This window comes from Colias eurytheme, chromosome 29 (assembly GCF_061535395.1).
Source record: "Colias eurytheme isolate Ceu_HAF_F1 chromosome 29, ilColEury1 Martin Lab GWU primary, whole genome shotgun sequence".
NCBI classification, from domain to species: Eukaryota; Metazoa; Arthropoda; class Insecta; order Lepidoptera; family Pieridae; genus Colias; species Colias eurytheme.
The window spans coordinates 730177-752994 of record NC_143008.1 but is presented as its reverse complement, the minus strand read 5'-3'; the positions used below and the strand labels follow the sequence as shown (position 1 = coordinate 752994).

The 22818-nt window shown below is 35.5% G+C and overlaps 1 protein-coding gene across 1 annotated transcript in view; it reads right to left on the bottom strand.

Moving 5' to 3' along the window:
- fbl (pantothenate kinase 3 fbl) overlaps positions 1–22818 on the bottom strand; it is a 37186-nt gene that overhangs the window by 3088 nt on the left and 11280 nt on the right. The window contains exons 2-9 of the mRNA XM_090118320.1: positions 17740–17825; positions 16385–16506; positions 14751–14929; positions 14001–14174; positions 13313–13441; positions 12078–12229; positions 10215–10391; positions 9441–9576 (exon numbers count right to left, since the gene is read on the bottom strand). Of these exons, the coding sequence (XP_089974446.1) occupies positions 9441–9576; positions 10215–10391; positions 12078–12229; positions 13313–13441; positions 14001–14174; positions 14751–14929; positions 16385–16506; positions 17740–17825 (1155 nt within the window). The remainder of the gene's footprint in view (positions 1–9440; positions 9577–10214; positions 10392–12077; positions 12230–13312; positions 13442–14000; positions 14175–14750; positions 14930–16384; positions 16507–17739; positions 17826–22818) is intronic.

The window sequence follows — 22818 nt, the reverse complement described above, 5'->3', positions numbered from 1 at the left end:
CCATCGACCGAACTGGCGAGTCACCGTCTGCCATTATTTTCAATTTTTAATATTGAAAAGGCAGACGTCCATAGTCCCCATAGAACCAATATACCAGTCCATCTAACACCCCTTCCATAACCCAGTTTTGTTCATTTCCATTTTTCTGCAATAGTCCTACATCGGCCGCGGACTGCCCAGGGCTGTATCTCTATAGTGCAGTCATGGGCAGGCTGCGGCTGGTGTCCCACAACACATTAAATTCTCTCAAGGGCCTCTGCGTGTTGGACCTGTGTCCCCACGTAAGCCTCCCAAAGGACCGGGTATCTTCCTTCTGGTGGTACCCGTGTATTATGGAGAGAGACTTAATAATAAAACATTATTAATATATTTTATAATTTTTTCATTGTATAAGATACTTAATAGTTAATTCATTAATTGTATACTTTTAAGCTTACTTTACGCATGCTGTGTTTACCTATAAGTGTTTATTTACATTGATCATATAAAATTGTATTTTAACTTTGATGTTTTATCTGTGATGTAAAGAAACGTTGGTAAACCAAATAAATAAATAAATAAATTATTGCATATGGCAGACTTTCCTGAGTTATTTATAAAAAAAGAGCGCGTGTGCCGAGCACACGTGCCAGAAGTGAAACTTCTTTGGCAAGCTTCAAAGATACTAATCGTCGCCTTACTCCATGACGAGATGGTATTGCCATGACGCAATCTTGAAATATTAATCTTAGCGCGCCTAAAGAAGTTTCACTTCAAAAAAATTGGGAGATTATAAAAAAAAAACGTTTACTTTTTCCAACATAATGAATACATTATTAGAAATGAATGTAACATGTAAACTAACAATAAATGGCCTGAAATAATTGAGATATACATATGGAGACGACACCGCCTACATCACTTATGTTCCGCTCAACATATGCCATATGGCGTATTATTAAATGGCGCATTAAAAAAAACCTTTTTTAATGGTTTTGAAAAGCATCAAATATGCCTTCGTGTGTGTTACGATATTGCACAAATAATACGGAAAAATGCAAAGGAATAAATTTCATTGGTAAGTACTTAACTAGATATAATAATTTTTAAAACTTGGTTACAGAAAAAAAAGATTAGAGAAAAAGAAGATTTTGTTCGTGGTGTCTCCTCCATACGTAGTAATATCATGGACTAATAAATATATAGGACTGATGAACGTCATACTAAAGATCGTACCCCGTAATTTCAGCTTATTGCTAGATGGCGCTCTCATTTGAGCTTATTATTTAATTTGCAGTTATAAAAGCGCCACCTAGTGACCAATTTTAGAACTAAGGAAACAGCAAACTATCGATTTTCAATTATTACATCTAGAGGGCGTTGTTTTAAAAACTCCGGTGTTTTTGAATTATTATTTTAGTTTTTAGGGCATCTAAGGAAGTGAGTACCTTTAATACGATTTCGACACCCGCTACAAACATTCGACATAGTGATCAGAGTACTGTATATAATATAATTATATTATATATATTCTTTATTTTCTGTTAAAAAAAATTTCTATATCTTTTTTCTTCTTAAGTATTCCCTTGTAATTTGTAAACAGTATTATTTATATGACCATAAAATACGGGAAAAGAAAAAAAAATGTGGATGTACAGCGATGATTTGAACCAGCATCTATCGATTTTAAAGTACGTGACTCAGTCAACACAGCTACAGGTACTTATACGTCTTACATTGAAAGGAGATTGCCCAAGTGACTATGGCACTTGGTATCGCAATCAAACTTATTGTGTCAAGATGAAATATAGCTCAATTTAAAGCTTGATGTTAGTACTTTTAGAAACGATTAAAGTTTTTATGTAAATAAGCCGCAGTTCACGACAATAAAAATAAAACAATAGTTTTATTCAACGCTTCAAAAAAATACTTTATCGAGTTTATACTAACGATGAACGTTAAGTTTTACATTTATTACATAGGTAATATTTTAATTTACAAGACAAATGTGAAAAGTAAATCGTAATAAACATTATTTCAAAATAAATAACGTCGAACAATGCGTCGAACACATTCATTCAACTATGACATATGACGCATCACGCAGGACGCTTGCAAGAGAGATAGATATATATGTGTCAAAACAGAAACTTTTACTTTTATTTCTATTTATTCGTTATAATTACGACTTAATAGTGATAAATATGATCATTATAAATACAAATAGGAATTAACAATATCACGAACACGTGACACAACTAGTATTTTACCGATTCCATACGTGGTCATACATGTTTCAAAAGAATAACTTTTACTATTATTTCAATTTATCCGGTATAATTAAGACTTAATATTGATACATATGATCATTATAAATACAAATAGGAATTAACAATATCACGAATACGTGGCACAACTAAAATTTTACCGATACCACCCGTGGTCATTCTCCTTTATGCTCTAATTGTTCGAGTATTTCTTTGATAAATACAGTTCATAGCAACGCGGTGGTGGAGCATCATAGAGTAACTTATATAGGATTTTGGAGCATCTTAAGGAAGAGAGTACCTTTAATAAGATTTCGACACCCACTACAAACATTCGACATAGTGATCAGAGTAGTGTATATAATACATTATATATATTATATTTATATATATTCTTTATTTTCTGTTAAAAAAAATGTCTATATCTTTTTTCTTCTTAATTATTCCCTTGTAAACAGTATTATTTATATGACAATAAAATACGGGAAAAGAAAAAAAAATGTGGATGTACGGCAATGATTTGAACCAGCATCTATCGGTTTTTAAGTACGAGACTCATCAATACAGCTACGGGCACCTATACATCTTACGTTGAAATTTATGCTCTAATTGTTCGAGTAATTCTTTGACAAAAACAGTTCATAGCAACGTGGTCCATGGTCTTAGAGCGTATACGCACTGTGCGGTCTGCGGTAGCCGCATCGCAGTGCGCATAGAAATGAATATTACGTACATAATTGTGATTGCGGTCAGCCGGACGGCTACCCGCAATGCGGCTACCCGCATAGTGCGTATACGCTCTTAGATCATTATGTAATGGATGGAGTACGCTGGTAAATGTTCTAACTAAACTTTCTGCTGATTTTGGTGCGGGGAAGGTAACTCACACTATTGAAACACAATCACACATTCACAAAAATAATTTGTGTCACGAAAATCGTAAAAATTTATGACCTTTTAAGCGACGAGTTTTTAAATTCAACTCTATCCCAAAGTTCATAAAGATTAAATTTGTATTTCATTCCAAGTTGTCTCGTGGGGAGTGCGGTTCAATATCGCGTTCTAAATTCAACTTTATAACTTAGATCATAAAGATTAAATTTGTATATTTTCTTTCCATGATAGTCTCGTGGGGCCGCATCAATGATCGAGTAAACGACTCGATTATTTGTCTTGATCATATCGCTAAACGATACATCGATGATTATTAGAAATTGCATTTAATTAGAAATGTACGTTAAAAAAATATACACAAATGAAAGGTTATTCCATCTTTTTTAATATTCGACATGTTTGAATTGCTTCTGCAAGGCTTGACAGTGCAAAACGGCATTTTTAGCGGAGCACTCGAAGACGTCCTTTCGATGTTTTAGCCTAGGAAAACGCAGAGTGTTTGTAATCGATTACGCAAGTAGTTTTTATGAAAGCATAAGATTTTTCGATTCGAATAATCTTATACCTCGACAAAAGGGGAAACACCTGCGAGTTTTATCGATTACTTAATGATCTAAGTCCATGGTGGTCACGAAGTCACTCTCGAACAGCGATGAACGAAGTGACAAAAATAGGCGGTCCATCCTAAGGAGCGCTGGTGCAGTGAACTCCCATAAATAATTATAATAAAGTTGTGCTCATTCATTTAACAATTAATATATCTTTAATTTTAAATTAAATTTATCGTATGTACCTAAACTCCAATACGAATATCAAATGCCTAAATACGGAATCCAATAATTTTCAGTCCTTCGCGAAACAAAAGATCACGTAAACATAGCGCAATATGAGCGCAATCCATTTTATAGATCATCTTCATACTTGATACTTGATAGTATTATTTTTTTATATTTTTATTGAAATTGATTCCAGAAGATTACTGGGAACTTTAAAAATTCATTTTGTTACTTTTATTAGTAGGTACGATCCTTATAAGTATTTTAGTGTATTCAACCAACTTAAAAAAGTGTGACTATTTTACAACAATTTGAATATGAATTGTATACAATATCGAAGCTTTTTAAGAACAGTGGCGGTACGTTCATACAAGCCGAAAAGCCCGGCTTGCCTTAGAAATTCGCTACGAGACAGGAAAATACCTATATTCACGTTTGAATATTCGCGCGCAATGAGCAATTCATAATCTGCTCCGAATTCAATGAAAACTCACCTACAATATAATATAATACGCCTAGCATAAAACAATGACGAATTCGAGTAAACTTTTTAATTTCATCCTTCTTGCTATCGGAATAAGGTCGTACCTTTTATTTCGACGTTACAACCTAAATTCGATGGATTATAAACAGTGCGGTGTCTCGCTTGCACGCGTGGGCTTTTACCGGGCTTTGCGCTCATCTCTTCTAACGTATGAAATTTCGTCGGAGTAGATACATACCTAGCTATAGAACTCTATAGCAATTTCTAAGGGAAAAAAGGCCCGGCTTTAACAGTGTGAAGATAGTTACGATTGCGCGAACGAACGTCGTGAATATTATTGTTAAATTATAGTTTGTTTGAGCGGGTGATTATACCGGTGTAATTTAGGTTAAGTTTTTCGAATTTTGTGGTAAAATACGTGTCGCGACAGCAGATTGTGTTGTAAATTGTGGTGGTTTGCTTTGTGCTCAGCGGGGGAAAGGTAAAATCATTAAACTTTACTGAAAAACAATTAATTTCTTCATCAAAACCAACTCCCGATTTGTGCATTACCGAAACTAGTAAGTCACATAAACGAAATTTTAATTGTAATGTTTACGAACGATTTCATGAATGAGAATAACAGTTATTCTAAGTTACTTAAAAGAAGCCTTTCCCCAGCTGTTGAAACTTGCACATATTTTGTTAGTTACGATTCCTGCTAGTAAATAGGTGGTAGTTCTTCCACGGAGCGTGCTTTCTCATCGTTAAATCGTATTCATAGGTACGTATTAATTATTAAGAAATACGTATAAGTATTTATTTGGCCAAGAACGCCTTTCTGTATTAGGTATCAATAATTGCCATAGAAAAGTAGCTGTTAGGTACTTAATTGAATTCTAAAACAAACACCTACTTTCTATAATTCCGATGTTATAAAATCTTTCCTTCAGAAAGATTGGCGTTTGAATTAGAATATAAATGATCTGTACAATTTTATTAATAATATAATGTCATACAGTTTTATATAATTTATCGATTTTAATGATAAACGTTTGACTCAACTGTTTGAGGGCGCGCGTGAAAATTTAAAAGATTTGATTCGGTATGTAATATGTTCACGTTTTTTTATAAGTTTTATAACGAACATAATTACACAGTATACCTAGGTAGGTATCTTATTCATGAAAAGGGTACCCAACAAACACTTTGAAAAATTTGGGCTTGCCCAGTCCTTATACCCTAGGCACGCCACTGTTTAAGAAATGTATAAAATACTTTTTTAAGAATTATTATCATACATAATATTATGTTACCGGCAATATATTATTAAACCCGGCATTTTAATATGCAATTCTTAGTAAATGTATGTTATTCCGAGAAACAGTCGGAAAGAAATAAATTAAATTCGTCAAAACTGAACTTTTCCTAAGTAGCAAACACATTTGCAAATGTGGGTGGCTTTTGGGGTAGCTATTAAGTATTAACCAATATGTGGTCAAAACTAAAATCCAAGATGGCGCCGACGAAAATTTGAAATCTTTTCGTCATGGGTGTCATTTTCAAGGAGTTGGAGTAGCTATTAATCAATATGAGGTCAAATCTAAAATCCAAAATGGCGCCGACGAAAATTTGACATCATTTCGTCATGGGTGTCCTTTTCATGGTTTTTGGGGTAGCTATTAAATAATACGAGGTCAAAACTAAAATCCAAGATGGCGCGGACGAAAATTTTACATATTTTCGTTATGGGTGTCATTTTCATGGTTATTGGGGTATCTATTAACCAATATGTGGTCTAAGCTAAAATCCAAGATGGTGTTGACAAAACTTTTACATCGTTTCGGCATGGGTGTCATTTCCAAGGTTTTTGAGACAGTATTACCAAATCCCCAATATAACCGTCGATAATTAGGTATATTTTTCTTACTCCTTTAAAGTTAACTTAAATAAAATAACAAAAACTTTAACAACTACAGTTTTGTAGAAAGTCTTAAAAAACAATTTTAAAGAACATTGAAATTTGAAATGCATATTATTTTAGAAATGTAATATAAAACGCAACTCTGTGGCAATCATCATCTGTGTTAATATTCTGACAGATATTATTAACTTTAAATATTATATTCGCTAAACTTTATTTAAAATAAAGTTTATCTAAAACATTTAAACGAAGAGAATAAAATAAAAAAGAACGTGTGTGCCGAGAAAACGTGTCAGGAGTGAAACTTCTTTGGCGAGATTCATAGATACCAAAATCGCCGCCTTGCTCCGTAACGCGACAGTATTACCATGACGCGATCTTGAATTCGACGACCATCTTGGATTTTAGTTTTGACCTCATATTCGTTAATAGCTACCCCAAAAACCATGAAAATGACACCCATAACGAAAAAAGTAAAATTTTCGTCAGCGCCATCTTGGATTATAGTTTTGACCTCATATTCGTTAATAGCTACCCCAAAAACCATGAAAATGACACCCATGACGAAAATATCTCAAATTTTTCGTCGGCGCCATCTTGGATTTTAGTTTTGACCTCATATTGGTTAATAGCTACCCCAAAAACCATGAAAATGACACCCATGACGAAAAGATGTAAAATTTTCGTCGGCGCCATCTTGGATTATAATTTTGACCTCATATTCGTTAATAGCTACCCCAAAAACCATGAAAATGACACCCATCACGAAAAAAGTCAAATTTTCGTCAGCGCCATCTTGGATTATAGTTTTGACCTCATATTGGTTAATAGCTACCCCAAAAACCATGAAAATGACACCCATGACGAAAATATCTCAAATTTTTCGTCGGCGCCATCTTGGATTTTAGTTTTGACCTCATATTGGTTAATAGCTACCCCAAAAACCATGAAAATGACACCCATGACGAAAAGATGTAAAATTTTCGTCGGCGCCATCTTGGATTATAATTTTGACCTCATATTCGTTAATAGCTACCCCAAAAACCATGAAAATGACACCCATCACGAAAAAAGTCAAATTTTCGTCAGCGCCATCTTGGATTATAGTTTTGACCTCATATTGGTTAATAACTACCCCAAAAACCATGAAAATGACACCCATGACGAAAAGATGTACAATTTTCGTCGGCGCCATCTTGGATTTCAGTTTTGACCTCATATTCGTTAATAGCTACCCCAAAAACTATGAAAATGACACCCATCACGAAAAAAGTCAAATTTTCGTCGACGCCATCTTGAATTGTTTTACCCCACCAATCTATTCAACAACCCATAAAAAAGAGCATGTCAGGCAAGGTAATTTTTAAAACATAATTTTATATTACAAATAATTGGAATATGAAACTTATACAGTTTACTCTTATAAAGTATCAAATATTTCAAATCACGAAAACGACAGTGCACGCACAATAATCTTTTTTTAATTCGTTTTGTTTTTGGGACGAGGAGCGATACACCCGTCCTTCCAAGAGCGCTTCTGAGCGCGGTCTGACGACCCGCGAGTCGCGACTCGCGAGAGCAAAATGTATGAAGAAATCGACAAGTATTTTTAATTTAGCAGTTTAGCTAATCTTATATATAAAAATGAATCGCAAAATGTGTTGGTAAGCGCATAACTCGAGAACGGCTGAACCGATTTCGATAATTCTTTTTTTTTTTTATTATATTCCTTGAAGTACGAGGATGGTTTTTACGTAGAGAAAACGTAAATATGTACCACGGGCGAAGCCGGGGCGGACCGCTAGTAATTGAAATAAAATTTTGATTTAGATACAAAAAAATTATCAGAATCTATAAAGGACTATATATCCCTCAATAATTTATAGGAAGATAGATTAGGCTTTTAATTTTCTTAAAATTGTACCGTTTTAGACCCCATTTTTTTGCATTTTATGCGATCATTGTGCTGGGAAAATCGTATTTCAGCGACAATTTTGTATGACGTCGTACAATTTTTATAAGATGATCGTAGAACTGAATATATTATTATGTATCTTTAATTTAAGATATTACTTTGTTCTCATGCTTTGAGTTAAAATTGTACCGTAAAATAGCGTTTTTTGTTAAAAATCTGTAATAGCACCCTTATTGTGGTGCTTTTTTTTTGTAATGAATTTACTACGCTACTGTATTTTCTTTGTTTTAGACTTTAGTTCAATACTTAATTAAACACCCATACAATTTTGTCACGAGTCGCCTCTGGTCAAACTAACCGATATTAGTGTTACGTTTACTCAAAATACAAAAATGAAGAAAGTATTATTTTACGCTTATTAAATCTTTAAAACTAAAACAAAATGATGTGGAGGTAGGGAGGTGGAGGTGGAGAGACTAGTCTACTCGACCGGCCGGCCGTAAATGACCCGATTATTGATGGCGGAAAGTTGTATATATGCTCTGTAGCGAAAACATTTCGCTTGCGCGATTCAGACCAAAAAATAACATTTAAATAAAAATATTTTTTTGCGTATTATATTTTACGTATTATATTTTACGTATTATATTTTACGTTATAGTTTACGTTTTTTGCGTATTATATTTTACGTCAAGATACTATTTGGCACATTGATTTTTTTAGTAGCGACATCTCTTAGCTTCATTAAACCGACTTAATGCTCTAAGGCGACATCTAGTTCTTAAACGTATAAAAAAGCTTATAAAAATGCCAAATGCTACTGTGAGTGACATCTATCGACAAAATTGGGAACTGAGAAACGAGTTACGTTTTTTACTATGGCGATTGTAAGTCTTCTTGATTATATTAGTCTATGGTAATATTATCTCAATGCCTGAAATTTTATAATATAAACAATTTCATAATAAGTACACTGACACTGTCAGGATGTCAATGTGGTGTCCACTGAAAATCAGTGAAGAATCTAAGTGTCTTATATGTCCTTAGATTCTCAAACCACTGAGTGGATATTATCCATTTTGTGCCGTTGTAACTAGTTATAAGTTAATTTTATTTATTTTTTATGTATTAATGTGCATCGGTACAAATAAATGTATTTTCTTTCTTTCTTTCTGAAATAAATGAATTATATTTATTTATATAATATACATCTGTCGCTCACCCGCTCTATCCTCTGGTTGGACGCGCAGAGCCGCGCTATGGAGCCGATATTGTTAGTGATAGTCACAAGCGTGGCTCGAGCCAGGTCCTCCCGGGACACTTTGGCACGTCTGTCCGCTGAGCACATGTGCCCGAAACTGGAAAATTATTACATTATTTAAAAGATATATAAAAAAATAAGTTGTTAGATTAAAATCTACTTTTATTCAGTCAATGATGAAGTCTTAATCCATGTTTTTCCGGCATGCTTTATGAAATATATGCTATATACAATACGTAGTCCCGTCCATTTCGCTGGAAGGAAGGGGAAAATGAAGCGAATAAATAAAAAAAGACGCTTCTATAGCCACTCGTATTAATATAATCCCTACTATAATATAATATTATAAATGCGAAAGTAATTATGTCTGTCTGCCGTTTTTGATGAAATTTGGCACAGACAATCTTTAAACCCTGAGAAAGAACATAGGCTACCTTTTATTGTGAAATATGTACCACGGGCGAAGCCGGGGATTCTTATTTCGCAATAAAAAGCTAGTGATGTATAAGTTGTTTGGATACCAATAAAATAAATAAATAAATGAAAGAAAAGAAATTACAATTAGGCAAACGGATACAGCCTCAGCAAAATGATTTTCTGATCTGAGCTGATTTTCAGGCTGTACCGGCGATTGCGGTTCGTCTTAATATTAAAAAAGAATTAAGTCTAGGTACTTAAAATAAATATATAGATAAGGAAGTATATTCATATTAACAATTAATTAAATATAATCACCTGCTAGCCACAAGATCGCCCCTCAACCGGAACCGCTCATAATCCCCCCCGTATATGTCCCGCACGAGTTTGTCCACTGTCGTGTTGTCGCCGGACGCCGCCAGCGATATCGCTTCCTCGAAACTACTGCAGCCTGTGAGTAGGCAGCAGAGACCGAGGAATGTGCCTCCACCCAGACTGGAAACGAGATAAAATACATATAATAAGGGTGGAAAGAAGAACACTCACACAACAATTTCATAGTTAAATATCGAACAAACTCCTAAAGGGTACAAATATCTCGTACACGCGAGCGGTAAAGTGAAAGTCTCACACGCACACACACACACATATACGTAGAGCCGGTGAGTAGGCAGCACACGCCGAGGAATGTGCCTCCACCCAGACTGGAAACGATACATTTCTATGAGATACTCGTAGATATATAGATATTAATCGGGGAACGTGCCACCACTGAGATTGGAAACGAGATAAAATACATTTTATTTATTTATAACACTTTATTGCACAAACAAAATAAGGACAAAAATAACATTAAAATACAAAGAAGACATAGTTTGTACAAGAGGCGGCCTTATTGCTAAGCAGCAATCTCTACCAGGCAACCTGATGGGAAAGGAAATGTATGAAGTTCATAATGGCAATAACATTTTATAAGGGTGGAAAGAAAACACACACAACAATTTCATAGTTAAACTAGCTTCCGCCCACGACTTTGTACGTGCATCCCCGTTTTTCCCCGTTCCCGCAAGAATTTCTGGACATCCTTTCTTAGCAGATGCCTACGTCCTAACATCTACCTGCATGCCAAATTTCAGCCCGATACGTCCAGTGGTTTGGGCTGTGCGTTGATAGATCACTATATCAGTCACATTTGAGTTATATATATATAAAGATATCGAACAAACTCTTAAAAGATACAGATATCTCGTACACGCGAGCGGTAAAGTGAAAATCTCACACGCACACACACATACACACTCGCATTCACGCACACACACACACGTAGAGCTAATGTACTGCTGCAGCCTGTTAGCAGGCAGCACAGGCCGAGGAATGTGCCTCCACCCAGACTGGAAACGAGATAGAATACATAAGAGTGAAAAGAAGAAAACTCACACAACAATTTCATAGGTCCATTATATTATTTGCTTTTTGACAGCTTCACGTCTATGAAGGATTGTATTGTTCAAATTCAAATTAAAATGTATACACCCGGGCGCACTCTCTTACATCTATATGTCTATACCTTCATCACACGCGAGCACATTCGACTAGAATTTTGACGAACACTTGCACAACGACGTTTCCACTTCATTATGGAATAGTTTTAAACGAACGAAGAATTTTCCCATTAATCTATACTAATATTATAAAGAGGAAAGGTTTGTATGTATGTATGGTTTTCACGCATAAAGTACTGGACCGATTTTGATGAAATTTGGTACAGATAATCTTTAGACCCTGAGAAAGAACATAGGCTTTTATTGCAAAATATGTACCACGGCGAAGCCGGGGCGGACCGCTAGTGTATATGTACTAATTTTATAAAGCTGAAGAGTGCTTTTTTTGTTTACTTCAACCAGCTAATTTCAGGAAGCACGGGTCCGATTTGAAAAATTTTTTCACTGTCGCTACAGCCTGTATAGGAGGCCCGTGTCACAGCTGTGGAAACATAATATATGGGTTGATAGAATTTCCGCAATGGGAAATGCTGAAACACACCATGTTTACACACATATGTCTCGAGAGCAACTGAACAGCGATGAACACACTGGTGGCTTGGAAGTCACCTGGTGGCGACAAGGTCACGTGTGTTCTAGTGTCTTGTTATTTAGATTTCTATGGATGATGATGACTAACCTGGTACCACTAACGCGGCAATAATCGTTCGGCGCGCTGACCACAAGCATGGAAACTCCGCTGCCAATATTGACGAGCAGAAACGGGTACGGGCTGGAGAAGTCGTACGGCTTGCGGACGTACTGCGATAGCGACGCTTCTAAGTACGGCGGCTGAAACATAAATATCATATTTATTTATTTACTAGCTTTCCACACGCGGCTTCGCCCGCGTTTTCAAAGAAAAACCCGCATAGTTCCCGTTCCCGTGGGATTTCCGGAATAAAACCTATCCTATGTGTTATTCTGATGTATAAGCTATATTGTGGTAAAGTTTCATTCAAATCCATTCAGTAGTTTTTACGTGAAAGAGTAACAAACATCCATACATCCATACTTACAAACTTTCGCCTTTATAATTGTATAGTAGGATCAATCCTTTATTGCACTTATAGAGAATAAAAATACGGCCAAGTGCGAGTCGGACTCGCGCACGAAGGGTTCCGTACTATGGGGACCCCCGTTAATATTTTACTTTTTTTTTTAATGTTTAGTATTTGTTATTATAGCGGCAATGGAAATAGATCATTTGTGAAAATTACAGCTTTTTAGCTGTCACTGTTTATGAGATTCAACCTGAATACAGACAGACAGACGGCGAAGTCTCAGTAAAAGGGGCCCGTTTTACCCTTTGGGTACGGAACCCTAAAAAAGAAATACAAACACTTAAAGATATCTTAACTAATATTATATTGATATACTAGCTCTCCGCCCGCGGCTTCGCCCGCTGTGCTTAAAACCTAATATATTATATAGTAAACCCTTCCTCTTGAAACACTATCTATTAAAAAAAACCGCAACAAAATCCGTTGCGTAGTTTTAAAGATTTAAGCATACAAAGGGACATAGAAAGCGACTTTGAGTGATATGATTTACTCCTAAATATAAAATGGGCATGAATATAACAAAAACAGTTACACTTCTGACACGAGTGCTGGACACACACGGTCGATTTTTTAATATATTTCTATTTCTATTAAAATACTAACCGATTTTATTTTATTACACAAATAAGATTTTGATGCCTCCCTTTATACAGCTAACATTTATCCTTTGCCTAAAAGGGGTCGCTTGGTAGAGATCACTCTGAAGTGATAAGGCCGCCCCATTATAATATTAAAAAGCTGTATGAGATTTGTTTCTTTATTTTTAATTTAATAAAAATATGATAAATAATAATAATATTAAAACGCTAACCGAGTTTTCATTGACGCCATCTGGCGGTGCCCAATAGTAACACTCCTGCGGATTCATAGAGTCGACGAACAGAACGCCCGCTATTAGCGCGTCCAGCTCGTCCAGTTTTGATAGCCGCATGTTCACTTCCTGAAAGATAGACGAAAATATAGATATAAGATAGTAATGTTAGGTACAAGTGTCTATAAATACTTGTAAAAGTTTATATGGATATAAAAGTTTTAAATTTGAGTTTAAGAAAAAATGTGACCATTTATTTAGATTCTGTTGAATATTAAATTTATTTGAATTAAAATTTGAAGTATTAACTCAATAATATATTCAATATAATAGAAAAAAATCAAAGCTAAACCTTATTAGAGCACCTTTTTAAAGCCCTTCTCATAATCGTTCTCGAACACATATGGCGAGCGAAACTCAATCACAAAGCGCACTGACACTTCACAAAAGCCGACCAAAACTGAACCTTACGCGTCCCTCGGGTGCTAAGCAAATCTCAACCTTATCCCACGTCAATAAAGTCCACATCACTCGCACCAGAACACACTGTACCAAAAAACAAAAGCCTATCAAAACTGAAAATTACGCGTCCCTACACGTGCCAAGCAAAACTGAACTTTATCCCAAGTCAATAAAGTCCACATCAACAGCCACACATGTGTCAAGCGAAATTGAACCTTATTCTCACCTTAATAAAGTCCTCTTCAAACTTGTACGCACCACCGCCGGTCGCGTATATCGTGTTCACGAGTGTAGCCATTCCCTTGGAGCGGGCCAGTTGGAGGAAAGCGCCAACTTCGCTCGACGGGAACCGTATGAAGTGTAGTGTGCCGCGACGGCCGCGGATCGTTACGTTGTCCATCTGGAAGTGATCATTAGAATTATTCATTAATTTAGTCTTATATAATATAGAATCAAAATGCTCATGAATATTTGAAAAAAAAAAATTAAGCACAAATTCATGAGGCTCAAACTCAAACATTTATTTACGCAATTAGACTTCATTTAGACGCATTTTCGAATCGTCTTTACGTATTTTTAACATTTACCACCGCTTTGGAAAGCAGTATCTATGGAGAAGAACCGGCAAGAAACTCCATAGTTGCTCTGAGGCGGGATCCGAAACCGCGGCTGGAAAGTATACCCATAATCCCTAAAGAGATGATCGAATATTTTCGGTCCTCTAATTTTTGACTGAGCACTTGAAGACTTCGAAACTTTAAAATTTATGCATGAAAATAACTTGAACTTGAACTAGAATTTTTATATTTTGGTCAAAAAAAAAATGCACTACATTAAAAAATTCTAAAGGAAACATTAATAGGAACCAAATTCTTACACATAAATGAAATGGTGAGAAATCTGCGTATGTTCTTCAGAATCCCCTTTTTTTCGTCTGTTTGTCTGTCTCTAGTTATCACTTGTCACAAACTCTTACCTGTAAGTGCACATCTCGTCTGCCCGTCTTGCCGTACGCCGAGTTCCTGGTGAGATATCTGCGTATATTCTTGAGAATCTCCGTCTCTTTGTCAAGTTCTCGTCTATTTGTTTCCCGCGGCTCGAAGTATACGAGCTTCGTGAGGGTGCCCCCAATGTCCATACCGAACCAGGGCATCGCTGAAATTCAATAAAAGTTATATTATTTACTAGCGGTCCGCCTCGGCTTCGCTCGTGGTACATATATAGCCTATAACCTTCCTCAATAAATGGGCTATACATATAACACTGAAATAATTTTTCAAATCGGACCAGTAGTGCCTGAGATTAGTGCGTTCAAACAAACTCTTCAGCTTTATAATATTAGTATAGATTTAGTCTACTAATTTTTACTTATATTATAAAAAGAAAATATTTATTTGTTTTGCTCTTACGATGTAACCCAAAAACTCGTTCACATAAAAAAAAAACTTATCATTTGGAAGCTACTCGTACATTAAAAGTACAGTAAAAGAGGTTATGTTCTTATGTTAAAAATGTTTGAGGTTCAGGTTCCACAGGCTAATGGCCGTTCCCAATATCGTATCTATCTTCGGGTTGACATGACATATCGTATCTATCTTCGGTATAAAATGCTATCTATCTTTTGTTTTGGCGTCCCAATAAGCTTACTAGCGATAAGCTTACCTATCTCTGATCGCTATCTATCGTCTGGAGGACCAACTGCTTACTAGAGGTATATTTTTCTCTTTGAATTTGTCTATTTGAGCGTCCCAATAATGTTTTGACAGCTGTCAGCCAGTAATGGCCGTTCCCAATGTCGTATCTATCTTGCGATAGATAGAACCTTACTAGCTATCGGATATAACTGTCTATCTATAACCGTAGTTTGAATATTGGGAACGGCCATAAATCTAGCTGTACTGGACTAAATCTATCAAATTGGTTTCAAATAAATCTCTAAAAGGGGATATAATACATATTATGATACACATTATGTAGTAGGCATTTTAAGCAATACATTTTACTCTGTAAAATCAATGTTCTACAATAAATCTTTAATCACGGCAAAGCCGACGTAATCTAGTAATAGTAAATAGTTAAAATTCTACCTGTCTAAACAAATATTAAATATGCAAGTAAATAACACTATAAACACAAGTTTCACTATTTAGTCTGCGTTGACAACTGATTTAGGAGGAAATAGTGAGTTATTGCAGGAAATTGTTATTGCTGTGTGTGTGTGTGTTCACCATAAGGATAATTAAATCACGTTTAATAAGATTTCATTCTATACATAGTTTCGTATCTACCAAAAGTAAATCTGTTAAGGCGGATCCAACTTATTATTAAAACACTAGCTGTGCCCTGCGGTTTCACCCACATTGCTCAGCTCCTGTTAGTCTTAGCGTGATGATATATATTACTGAAACGATTACAATGAAATTTAGCACCCATATAGAACTTGGATTAACACATAGAATAGGTTTTATCCCGGAAATCCCACAGGAACGGGAACTGTGCGGGTTTTTCTTTGAAAACGCGGACGAAACCGCGGGCGGAAAGCCATTCACACATATACATATTAGTAAGTATAGGTGCAGTTAAGAAAGAGTTTAGTCTAAAATAACTTACGCGGTGCATCATCATCGGGCGGTGTAGGCAACGTGGGAAGCGTCGTCGCCATTATGTGGTTCTCCTTGTTCAACGCGGGCACTGCGTACGGCACCCGTTTCGCTCGTTTCAAATGGCCGCTCCTGAAGTGCGAGAGGGATGGATATAGTGTACACGGATTGCACTAGAAGGTGCTCAAACTTAAATCGTTTATCATTAGACTTCTAGATACATCGTCAAAATACATAATAATACAATATTTGATAGAAGCGGGATGATATTGTGTTTTATCTGGCTGTCCTCTTCACGATTGGAATTTGGATATGACACTGTATGCACCACATATATAGGTAGTAAAATATACAATTGAATATTGCCTCAACAATGTGTGCAAGAACTATTTCGTCATTTACCTGGCGGCAGTGATTCTCCTAGCTGTGTGTTATATGAATAATATAACTGAATATTATAAAAAGCAGAGTGATTTATTTGACTGTATCAGAACTGAAACTGATCTGAGCTGTCATTTACCTGGCGGTTATCTTATTGATTATGCATGAACTTCAATCCGGCCGTCAGGTGACAAATACTATTAACAACGAGACGAACAATATCGATCAAAAAATGTCTGAGGCAAAACTCTGCTTATACTATTCAACCAGGCGTAATAACGAGCGTATACAATAGACTTTGAACATTACTGTTACGAAATAAGGTGTTAATTTTAATGATTTTTTTATAACGCTTGTCGGACATTTTTGGCGACCTTTACACAGGCGTTTCTAGTTGTTTATAGTAGATCGATGAACAGAACCGAATCGTCATTAATCTTCTTCTTATATATAAAAATGAATCGCAAAATGTGTTGGTAAGCGCATAACTCGGGAACGGCTGAACCGATTTCGATAATTCTTTTTTTATTATATTCCTTGAAGTACGAGGATGGTTTTTATGTAGAGAAAACGTAAATATGTACCACGGGCGAAGCCGGGGCGGACCGCTAGTCTTATATATAAAAATGAATCGCAAAATGTGTTGGTAAGCGCATAACTCGAGAACGGCTGAACCGATTTCGATAATTCTTTTTTTATTATATTCCTGGAAGTACGAGGATGGTTCTTATGTAGAAAACGTAAACATGTACCACGGGCGAAGACGGGGCGGACCGCTAGTTTTTTAATGTTTTTGAAACTTCTTCAGGCACGTTGAGAGTAATATTTCAAGGTCGTCATGACAATACCGTCACGTCATTGAATCTTCCCAAAGAAGTTTCGCTTCTAACACGAGAGCTCGGCAGTGGCACACACGCTCTTTTTTTGTTAGGATAGCTAACAGCAAAAATATTACAAAATACAAAATGCTAATTAATCATTTACCTGGCAGTGATCTTGGAAGGCGGTAGCGGCGCCCGGCGCTCCGGTCGGCAGGCCGCGAGACACCCCTCACAACGGTGCAGGCGCATCTGGCAAAAGGAAATCGTATTATTGTTGTTAATTCAAAAATATTAAATTTGTTATGAGACAATAGTGTCAGTTTTAAGAGAAATTTTGAGTAATTTACGCGTGTCAATGTGAAAGGTGGAGTTATTTTCACGTTTAAGTAGGTATGTTGTAAGACATGTATCGGTACGCATCCTACAAATATTATAAATAGGAAAGTTTGTGAAGATGGATGTATGTATGTACTACCATGGACTAATAAATATACATATATTTATTAGTCCATGGTAGTACTCAGAATAACACAGGCTTCTTTTTATCCCGGAAATCCCACGGGAACGGGAACTGTGCGGGTTTTTCTTTACTGCGCGGGCGAAGCCGTTGGCGGAAAGCTAGTATTTTATCTGATAATAACACTACATGTAATGTAATTATGTATGTGCTAAAGAAGATTCTAGACTACAGTCTAGCCAACGAATGAATAAAATTAGTGCCTGATTGACTGCATAGGCAGGTTAAGCTAAAATCTAAATACATATGAATGTTGATTTTATGTATGCAAATTCAAGTACTATCCGTTTATATTATGTCAATATGGTACTTTATCGACTAGTTAGCTTATACATAGATACAGTAGCTATCTGTCCATACAGTTAGTAAATAGTCTACAACAGGGAAATTCTTTAGGCTATGTTTATTAACCTTTAATGTACAACAAAGATTTTTCATCTTCGCGCACTACTACCTATTGTTCTTAGACCCAACCTGTTAGTAATACTCAAGCAAACTTTGAAGTAATTCTATGCGGTAATTTTTGAGTTCAGCCCGGACATACACAGGCAAATTGTAAAAACTATTTTCGGCTTCGATATCTATTGTAGATGACGCCCCAAGTATTCTTTAAAAAAGTACCTATTTAATCAATAGTTTTGATTTTTCTACGATTTTATTAAATATATAGATAATAAAATCAATTTATCTATAGATTCCACATCACACGCGTCAGTCCCGCGGTCACGGGTTCAGACCTTTGGCCAGCACGACGCGACAGCGTGTGCACTGTGCACCCAGACACTGGATTATATTAGTTAAAACTGAGCACAGATAACAGATTATTAAGTAGGATAGAAAAGAGGAAGACTGATTTGTAACCATTTATTTTCGGGTAGATGGGAGTGGCTCAATTATTATGCACTCTGACGTCAAAAGTCGAAAGTTCGAGACTAGCAAAAACTCTCGAGGATTTTTTTTCATTTTCACTAAAGTATCGTTTGAGGACATGTGATATTTGGTGGCATTTTTTAATCCACAGTGCAGTATGGGGAATTTTGGCCATACACCTTCTTAGAAAGATAATATAGGACATAGGGAGCTGATGGTGATCAGATCAATGTTTTAAAGGTGAGAAAATAATATAAAGCATCAAAGTTACTTGCCCCGGAAAATATCCATCTTCGTCGTTCAGGAAATTAGTAACTTTATATCATGTCTCCTATTACCAGACAGTTTACGCCCTGAATTTAACTGACTGGCAAATTTATGTTATGATAGCATATTATATTATAGTTGGTGATTGCGATCGTAACATGAATTTGCCAGTAAGTTCAATATGAAGTATTTCAGTCGTTTCTTTACAAACATAATATGAAAATAAATAATGATTAATGAAAACTTTCTTGTACATAATATTGGCACAGATATAGTTTAAGACACTAAATTTAAAAAATACTTGTGATCTTTGGGGAATGTCCGTAAATTTAGTTAATAATATAATAGAAAATATTGCGAACAATTTAGCTTTTATATTTAATAAGTGTTGTGACTATGGTACATTTCCTAATTTATTAAAGCTTAGTAAAGTTATACCTCTATTTAAGAAAGGCGATCAAGAAGACTGTAACAACTATAGACCTATCTCGATTTTACCAACATTAAGTAAGGTATTCGAAAAGTTAATATTAAACCAATTGACTAGTCACTTTGCATCTAATAATTTGCTGCACACCAAACAGTTTGGTTTCACAAAAGGGGCGCTCAACCACAGATGCTGGAGTTGCACTACTAACACATATATATAAGGCATGGGAAAACTCAAAAAATGCTTTGGGGATATTTTGTGACCTCTCCAAGGCATTTGACTGCGTTGAACATTGTACCTTATTGCGTAAACTTAATCACTATGGGATTAAAGGACAAGCTCAGAACCTCATAGCCTCATACCTGCATGATAGGATACAAACTGTAGTTGTTAATGGAGAACGTTCTAGCGGTGCGTCAATTAACATTGGTGTTCCACAGGGATCTATTTTGGGACCCTTCTTGTTCTTGGTATATATCAATGATCTACCTTATTATTTACAGGATAGGTGTGAAATAGTTCTGTTTGCAGATGATACCTCATTAATATTTAATGTGGATAGGCATGACCCAAATGTTGACGAAGTGAACAGTGCTCTTTTACACATATCCGACTGGTTTACTGCTAATAATTTATTATTAAATGCCAAAAAAACAACTTGTGTTGAATTTTTACTACCAAACGTTAAAAAGTTAAGCAGAAATATTACCTTGAACGGGGAGGTATTACACCCTACAGAATCGACTGTATTTCTTGGGTTAACATTGGACGAGAAACTACAGTGGGGAGCCCATGTCAACACCGCTGCAGGTAAGCTCAGTTCAGCAGCATATGCAGTCCGAAAGGTAAGGCATCTCACCGATGAAGATACAGCTAGATTGGTTTATTTCAGCTACTTTCATAGTATTATGTCCTATGGAATTCTACTATGGGGCAGGGCAGCAGATATAGAAACTATATTTATCTTACAGAAAAGAGCCATTCGTTCTATATATAATTTACGTGCTCGGGACTCACTAAGAGATCTCTTTAAGAATACTGGTATCCTTACTGTACCATCACAGTATATATTTAATAATATTTTGCATGTACACAAAAACGCCGACTTACACACAAGAGTAGGAGATAGACACTGTTATGGCACAAGGAACAGAAATAGAATTGAAATGCCATTTTTCCGATTAGCTAAAGTTAAAAATTCATTTATGGGTCAAGGTATACGCTTTTACAATAGAATTCCTCATAATATTAAAAAGTTTAGAAGTTCTAAATTTAAAACTTATATAAAAAATGTACTAGTTCAGAGAGCGTACTACAGTATTCAGGAATATATGGACGATAAAAACCCATGGAGGGTTGTCGCGTAAAAACCACAGGACAGTTCTTTGGCATGTTATTACAATACTTATATGTTGTTACATATGTATTTTGTAAAATTGTAAAACTGACATGATTTAAAAGAGCAACTATGGAGTTTCTTGCCGGTTCTTCTCCGTAGATACTGCTTTCCGAATCGGTGGTAAATTTTAAAATATGTAATGACGTTTCAAAAGTGCTTCTTTAAGAAGTCTAATTGAATAAATAAATGTTTGAGTTTGAGTTTGAGTTGTATTATATTTTTCATGTAGATAACCTATTTTAAGTTAAGGAAGAGCGGGTCCTCCTGACACAGGTTTTATCTTAAACTTACTAGGAGGGCCCTACTACTCCAAATTGTGTAAATTTAGAAAGGAAATAAACTATTTTGATTTTTTTTTGATTTTTTTTTTTTGATTATTCGATACAAATTATTAAATTGCGTCAATTCGCATGATAGTTACATCAATGCTATTATATTTCTTTACTTAACTGTACACCGTCACGACATCTAATTATTATTATTTTTTAATATTATCTATAAAGAGGAAAAATTTTCATTGTTTGTTTGAAATTTGAATTGAAAAGGTATCGAAATTGCTGGACTGATTAAAAAAAAAAATCTTTTACTACCCTAAAAATTTTACTACCCTAGCCTACTAATATTATAAATGCGAAAGTTTGTGAGGATGGATGTATGTGTATGTATGTATGTTTGTTACTCTGACACGCAAATACTACTGAACCGTAACAATGAAATTTAGCACACATAGGTATAGAGGGTAACTTGGATTAACACATAGAATAAGCTTTATCCCGGAAATCCCACGGGAACGGGAACTATGCGGGTTCTTCTTTGAAAACGCGGGCGAAGCCGCGTGCGGAAAGTTAGTAAGCTATTTTATGATGTTTTTATTTTTTCTCCCTGGTCAACCTGGTTGAAAGAATTTCGGCCGCATTAATTGAATTCTAATTATTTTGGATTATATTCGGTCAGTTCTGACACTTGACTTCTACTTTGAATACAATGTACTTATTTGCTATTCAACCGTGTATTTAGTTCACACGTTGGTCTGTTAGTTTTTCTAGAACCTTCTAGCATTTCAACAGATAACAAGATTGCATGAAATATAGGAGATAACAACTAAAACAAAACACATCTAATTATATTAAAACTAATAATATAAAACTGAAGAGTTTGTTTGTTGGAACGCGCTTATATCAGGAATTCCTGGACTGAAATTTGAAACTGAAATTTCTTCCACCGTTGTATATGTACCGGGTATAATCGGGACGGACCGCTATTATCGGGATGAAATACATTGACAAATCTGGAGAATTATCAAATTCTTAAAGCAGTACTACTTCCAGTGTGGAAAAAAGACAGAGCTACCTGTATATAGATCGTGTAGCTGCTAGCACTATTACTTTTCTATAGTGGAATTAATACTGATTTAAGACTTTGATAATTCTCCAGATTTGTCAATATATTTCATCGCGATAGTATGGACTGTACGCACGTAACTGCGTAGCTGTTAGTGGGAGGGAAAGAAGGCCGAATACCGAATTAAGACCATCTCTTCGCAATAAATAGTAGGTCAGACAACAATTAACAGTTTTACTACAGAATCCTTGATATTGCTTTTACACTGGGGTAGATCCCTTTAAAAATAATAAAAAGTGCAAAAAAATCGCAGTCGGATGAAACCCATTAGAAAAGGAGGGGAATATGATGAAAATTAAAGGAAAAATAAATTACGGTCAATCCGAGTTCGGGAAAAGGGAGGGGGGAGCTTTTAAGA